A 7679-nucleotide genomic window follows, 5' to 3' on the forward strand; every position below is an offset into this window, starting at 1 on the left:
CTTGTTCCCTTCTTGTTCACTCACTGAGTATTGTACTCACGTTTTATAAAAATTTATATTTTCAGATCAGGTGACTGCTGGGCCCTAGATCGAGGAGTCCCCGTAGTGCATCTCCTGGGTATGTATCTGGCATTCGATAATAATCCCTTTTATTGTAAATATCTCCGCTGGAAGTCACGGGTCTTTTTGTATTATGAATACAATCTAACAATGTGAATATGTGTATGCAATGTAAATTGCTAAATACATTACTGATATAGTGCATGTATATTATTATCGATAATGCCATTTTGTTTTGGCTATGTTCACACTCGGAAAAAGGTGTGTGTGTGTGTATGCATGATATGATAAATTTGTTAAGCAAAGATAAATGGATAGGCTTGCTTGGGCTTAGTGAGCTATACTCATTGAGCTCATGCGCCGGTCATGACTCGGGAAATTGGGTCGTGACAATTATTTACTCCAATTAGTTTGTTAAATAAATCTTTAGTAGTATGTAAGACTTGATAGGAAAACTAAAACAGTTTAGTAAACCCAAACTAGTTGGGGTTGGTTTGATTTTGCTACATTGAACCTTTGAAGGATCTTAAATAGTTTTTGTTAAAGAGGTTTTTCCTGCACTGCAGGCATACCCTTACGAGACTTGAGAGTCATGTTAAATCAACAAAATGTTAAGGTGGGTTCAAACATAAGAATTGCTTAATATTAAGATATTAAATATGGATCCAACGTGAACATATCGAAGCTAGTCTACTAGTCTAGTATGTAAATTCCATTACATTCATGTGAAGAAAACAGTAGTAGCATTTCCCTATACAAATTATGAAGCCCCATTACAGCTTCAATTCTAGTTTTCAGTACGGATTTGACAATGTTTTTATGAGATGGATGCTGATCGCTGAATGACTATACAAGCTTTTCTATTGTAATCACTGTGTGTGCTAGTTAATAACACAAGACAAGGGAGCTTTCAACTTCCCCTTCTTTCTCTTTTACTCACCTTCAGATGCAAAAACCATTCCAAGCTTCTCTCTCATGCTGAGTTTCTTTCAAAATATAAAGAAGCCATCAGCCCCACTGGGTCCAGCTGCACCTTTCCACATGCAGACAAGAAAATAATACCAGTACCAATACCCAGTTCCCCTTCCAGCTCCATCCACAAATGTTTCTTGTTGGCCCAAAAAGATGCAAATTCCCTGTCTGGGACCTGGGTCAGGGTCATCATCATGAATCAACCACTCAACAATGATAACCATTCATTGCAATCCCAGAAGCGACAACTCTTTGCTTATTTACCATCTCAAAAATTAAACAAAAACCAACCAAAGAAGAGGATGAACTATCGTTTACACAATTTCTCCACAATCAGAGATTGGGAAAAGAAAGAATTAAAATACAAATATCAAATTATCAAAAGATATCAAGAATTTCCAAGATGAAGCCATTGCACAGTGGGCAGTTCCCTCGCTGGACCCAAAGCTCCCTTGAACAAAGCCGACAAAACGTATGCCCACATGGAATAAACGCCGCACCTTTATGCCTAACCATGCACACGCAACACGTGTACTCGATCCCACCGCTCGCTGCCGCTACTTCCTCCTCCCCCTCCTCCTCCTCCTCCTCCTCTTCCTCGTCGTAATCGTCGTCGTCGTCGCCCATCGTGTATCTCGATCCCGTTTCCTCCAACAAATCCATCAATGACATCCTCACCGGCTCCTCAGCCGCAACAGTTGGAGCCTCGTTGTTCTCTACCGCTGCTTGTTCCGCTGCAGCAGCTGCGGCTGCCGCTTCGGCTGCTTCCTGTGCAGCCACCGCTTCTCTCGCAGATAATGCCCTCTCCTCCGCCAATGCCGCTCCCAGCCGATGCGTTCCATCACGCGCCTCCGGAGAGTTATCTTCGCTACTGTTGTCATCGTCGTACGAGGCAGTGTTCGAGGAAGGAAAACGGGTCGAACGATGGCGGGCAATTTGCGGCCTGAAGCTTCTGGACGGTGGAGCATCGCTCGGCATGCTGACATCGGCCGAATCATCGTGATCGGTCTGAAACAGATTGTTTCCGAACCGAACCGAACTCCTTCGCGCCAATTGCAACCGAGAATTCACAACCGTAGGGTCAGAAACCGGGGCACGTTCACCTCCATCCTCAACACGGGTGGAATCAGCGGAGTTAGAAGCGAAAGAACCGCGTCGCGAGAAGTGCGATCTGTTACCATGAACGTTAACATCGGAAGCCGGGATATGAACGGAGGAGGTCCAAGCAGCACCCGCTCGCTTGAGGCGGAGCTTGTCCCGAAACGTTTTCCAACTCTTCTTGTCTTTGGTGGGCCCATCCTCGCGAATGATATCCAGAAGCGTACGGTTCTGAGTTGGCGGTGGTTCAGGGCGCTTGGCGTTTCCCAAGATGGCGTCGAGAGTTAAACCGGCCAGAGCGTTCCGACCGTCGTCAACCGCTGACATCTGCTCAAAAAGTGTAAGCCTCCGGTTACTACTTTCCATCGCATTACAGTTAAAAAGAATTTGAATAGTCTGGCATTAGCAATATAAAATTTATGGGGAAAAAAAAAAAAAAAAAAAGGATGGAGGAAAGTTGCTAGATGTCTTGGAAATCACAGAGGAAGAGAAAACGGGGAAGTTGACGTGGTTTATAGCTTAGAGAGAAGAGAGGTATCCGTGGTAAATTAAGCCTGGAAATCATGATTAAAAAAAGAATATAAAATTAAATAAACATCGGATACCTTAGGTTGGCGTGGCACTTTGTAGGGTTGTACACAAATTCTGGGTGAAAATTTTTTCACAGCGTTTGATTTACTTACCTGCAAAATAAATATACCACGCAGTAAAATAGATTTTTATATTTTATTTATATTCATAAAATGAGACAACAATCTCATTTTCTCTTCTTTTATCCCAAACCAAATAACCGTAAAAGGAGAAGAATGATTGAACAGAAGAGATAAGACGGAGGGCCACGCACCAAAAGCACTTCCTTTGTCCATGCGTCCTTTTTTGCTTTTGCTTTCTCTTTTTATGCTTCTGGTTTCTTTTTCTGTGTTTTTTTTGTTTTTCTGTTTTCTCTGGGGAGAGAGTTTCCAGTGTTGAGCGAGTCTTAAGGGGAACATGCGGGTCCCTTTATTTTATTTCCTTGCCTTGCGGGAATTCCACTTTTAATACTTATGATGGCGTTTGTAAAATTTTTAGGTTAATTGGGTATTATATATATATATATATATATATATATATTTAAAATTAAAGTTTTTTTATAATATCCAAACATGATTGGTAAATGATCGAATTTCTTTCTTTTAAATGAAAAAAATTAAAGATTTTTATTACAAAAAATTAATTATATATTTAAAATATATAAAGAACATGAAATTTAACAATAGAATTAATAATATAAAATTTAAAGTAAAAGTAAATAAGTTTTAATCCTTTTTCAATTAAATTTTATATGCAAAATGAATGATTGCGGTTTATGTCTTATTAGTATTTAAAAATTTTCATGTTATTATATGATGAATGTCACGACAATAATGTTAACGGAAAAATAACTATTAGTTGTGATCGTTGCTTGAGGTGCAACGTTTAGGAGATAGAAACACAAGAATTATTATCGGCGGCCGCAAGCACAAATTGAATACGGCAATTGATTAAGAGAGACGGGCGTTGGCCGGCTAGCTGCCAAAACCTAAAAACCATTGTGTTGAGACCATCTTTGCATGTACTCCATGACTGCCTTCCAATCATTTCATTAACATTACTTGCCTGGCACTAGCAAAAATTTACCCACTTTCTTTAAATGCGACTTAACAGCAAAATTTTATCAACTTAATAGCCATTGGCAGGTTCCTTACGGATACGCCAATTTCATTTTACATGTAGCTGTCAAACATGAATCTAATATGCATGTATAAATACAACAAAGAATTGATTATATATATATATATATATATAGGTGAGAATTGTTCACCATCAGTTGACTCGACACCATCGGTTATCTTTATCTAATATTTATGAGCTCACATGTATAATTTAATAGCTTCATGGACCACCACGTATTCCTAATATTCTTTTGTTCTTTTTTATTATTATATGATGGGAGCGGTCACCTATAAGTTTTGTAGCCCATTTGCAAGTTTTTTTCGGTAAACCAATTGCAGCGACTGCTTATAAAATTAATAATAGAATCTATAACATCTCTTCTTCAATGCTAAGAACATAATTTCTTCATTCGAATATCTTTCATTGTCTAATTAAATAAAAAATAAAATTAGGATTTATCTAAAATTAATTGCTCCTGTGTGAATTTTAGCCCTTTTAATATTGGAATGTGTAAAGGGTTTTTATGAAAAGAAAAGGAAGTGTTGCAAATAAGTAAAAAAAATATGTATCGAAGGCGATGGAGAGGGAAATTGAAGTGATTTCTAAAGTACTGAGTATCCTGATAGGTGAAAATTTAGTGAATATAAAAGAATTAGAGAGAAGCTTGGGAAAAGGTTCACCCAAATGAATTGAGAAGCTCTCATCTAGTGTCAATTGAGGCTGTTACTCAAGAATAGACTTTAATGCATGAAATGAATAATATTATTAAGAAGAGCTTTAATGTACATTATAAGGTAAGAGAGAAAATGTATACGTGAAAATGTACAAGAGAATAAGATAAGAGAAAAAGGTGTATGTGAACAAGTATGAGAGAACAATGTAAGGGTGAGAGGAAAAAACACTTGTATTTGAAAATGATACAAGAGAATAAGGTACGAGAGAGTGACACTTGTACTTCAAGAAAATATTAAGAGAAAGACCTCTTAACTACCTTCATATCTAAGTCACAAAGGCAAACTCTTTGAAACATCTTAAGGTGAAAGTAAACTAAGAATTCTACCACTTATTTTGGGTTGCTTTCATTGTCATCCACTTGAAGTAGTTGTTTTACGCAAAGTAGTTGTTCCACATGAAGTAATGCTTCACTTACTTTAGTTGATCCGTGTGAAATAATGCTTCATTTTTTTTAATAATTGAGAAAAGAGGGATTCGAATCATACTCTTTATATAAGGGGATCATGCACCAACCAATGAATCAAATGCTTGAGTGCGAAAAAGTGCTTCACTTGTTTTAATTATTTTCATTATTTTTTGTATAATATTACACTGTAAAACAACTCCTAAAGAGAATAGGTTACAAAAGATATCATAAGTTGGTCTAACTCTTTTGATCATTTTGAGTTGAATGGAACAACCAATTGGGTTGTAGTGATGTCTCGCAAAAAGATGCACCTTTTTGAATTAGGTGGCTTTACCTTTCCTTTTTTTGGTTACTTGTTTCGCTATGTAATGAAAAAAGGAAAAAGAAAAAGTCATCGTACATATGATATACATATGAAGATAAATTATTAAAAAGTAGGAAAAATCTTAAATTTTACATCGTGCTTTTGTAAGATATGTACTTGGTTTGATAAATTACAAAAAACCATAGTTTTACTTGTAATTTGGAAAATTATAGAAAAGTATATGAAAAACTTATAAATTTTTTCGATTATTTTTCAAAAAATTTACAAAAAGTATGGAAAACTTATTATAAAAGTGCTTTTTTTCGTTTGTAATTTTTACTTTTGTTTTAGCAAATTTCAAAAAGGTATTTAAAATTTATTAAAACGTTATCCTTTTTAGTAATTTACCTTTTCATTTGGCAAATTACAAATATATATAAAATACTCATAAATTTATTTATTTTTTTATAACTTTCCTTTTGATTTGGTAAATTATAAAAAAATATAACAAAAAACTTTTTAAAATATGATTTTCTTTTTCGTAATTTGCCATAAAACAAGGAAGGTAAGATAAAAAGCCTTCCAATTTTATATATTTATAAATATTTTCTATATCACATTGTCATGATCCGAACTCGGGAGTCATGATTGGTGCAAAGGTATGATAAGAAGGTCTCACTTAGTCCAAACAAACCTCAAATCATATGAATCCAAATACTCAAATCACATCATGGGACGTATCACCATGGAATCATATACAATGCATGTATACTAATATTTATATCAAATATCAACATCTATCGATTTGCATGGCCTCATGCTCAAAGTGCAAAAGCAAATACAAATCTAACATTCAATGTAAGCCATCTTGTGACAACCCAAACTATAACATTTATTGCATTAATCCAAATATAATCCAAAATCCATAACAAAGTATGACCCAATGTTTGATTAATGGAGTATGACTGATGCTTACCGGATGCTTTTTCGATGACCTACCAAATTAACTAATCAACCACAATCCTAGAAAAACCTATTTAGTTCATCATATTCTCAACGAACATATCCACAAGAAAAAAAACCATGAATACAGCAAAAAAAAAGTGAGAGACGAACAAATCCAAAGAGAGAAATAAATTTCTACAACTTTTTGAGCCTTGATCTTCTTTTCTTTCTCTTCATTTCTTCTTTTGTTTATGGTTCTTTTTCCTCTGAATAGTTGCTTTTACCTCATTCTCCTTTTTCAGCTTAAAAGGTTCTATTTATATCACATATTCAAAAGCTTGAATTTTTAAAAAAATGAAGTTGCAAAAAATGGAATTTCCCATGCTAGTGTTGTGGCAGCAAGGGACTGGCACCTTATGCCTTCCAACATTTGTGCTATCCTTACTACAATTCAATCACTTCCCACGCGATTTTGACCATGATCATTAGAACTGAGTGAAGTGATAAACACGAAAATTATAGCCTCTCCTCTTAGTTTTCTAGTGGTCCAAAAATCACTATGATTAGACATTTGTAGCTTGAGTTTTACTCAAAATACTGCAGCATGTTTAGGAGACACTTTAAGCCTTTTTGCATAGTTCATCATCCATTGAGCTCTCTTGCATATAAAAACCTTCAATAACAATAGGATCAAGTCAATGATGGCTCAATTTGGGATTTTTTTTATCATGGAATTAAAATAATTGAACATGCAAGAAACTTATTAATTGAAAGTATGAAAACTACCTAAATGCAACTTAAAAACACAAGAACTTAGTTCAATTTATGCCCAAAAATAGTGCAAGATAACTCAATATAATAGAGTTATCCACTTTTCACTTTGTGAACCTATTTCGTACTTATTTGATCAATTGCAAAATGCCTTTGAAGAACTAGCTTGTGAATTTGAGAAAATGAATTTAAAATACAACAAAATTATTTGAAAATTTAGTGTTGAAAATGAATTTTTGTTGAAGGAAAAAAATGATTCCGAAAAGGAAATGAAAAATTGAAAATTGATTTTGAAGTTTCCCAAAAGAAAATTGATGTTTTAGAAAAGAAGAATTTAAATGTGAAAATGAAACTTGAAGATTTGGCAAATAAAAATAAAAAAGTTTTCATGAATTCCTCATTTTCAAAGATAACCAAATACAATTATTGTAAATTTCATGGTTATAATTCATTTGCTTGTCCTATTAGAATACATCAATCTTATAGGATTAGACAAGTGAACTTTGTGTGATGATACTAATTCTCAAGGATCCAGAGCAATTTGGATATCAAAAATCAAGTGAAAAGTGTGTAGGTGCGCTAGTGCAAAGCGAAACAATTTCTTGAAGATTAGATGCTCTTTAGTCACATACAATGGAAAATAAGTGATTTCTTTCCCAAAAGTTATTTATTTGTCAAATGTGAAAGTTTGGTTGC

General features: G+C 34.7%; 1 protein-coding gene across 1 annotated transcript; it reads right to left on the reverse strand.

Annotated features, from left to right (window-relative positions):
• LOC18612772 lies at positions 760-2818 on the reverse strand. The gene has a single exon (XM_018114339.1). The coding sequence runs from the start codon at positions 2494-2496 to the stop codon at positions 1411-1413; it is 1086 nt and encodes a 361-aa protein (XP_017969828.1). The 5' UTR covers positions 2497-2818; the 3' UTR covers positions 760-1410.

The sequence above is a fragment of the Theobroma cacao genome, chromosome 1, assembly GCF_000208745.1.
Source record: "Theobroma cacao cultivar B97-61/B2 chromosome 1, Criollo_cocoa_genome_V2, whole genome shotgun sequence".
NCBI lineage: Eukaryota > Viridiplantae > Streptophyta > Magnoliopsida > Malvales > Malvaceae > Theobroma > Theobroma cacao.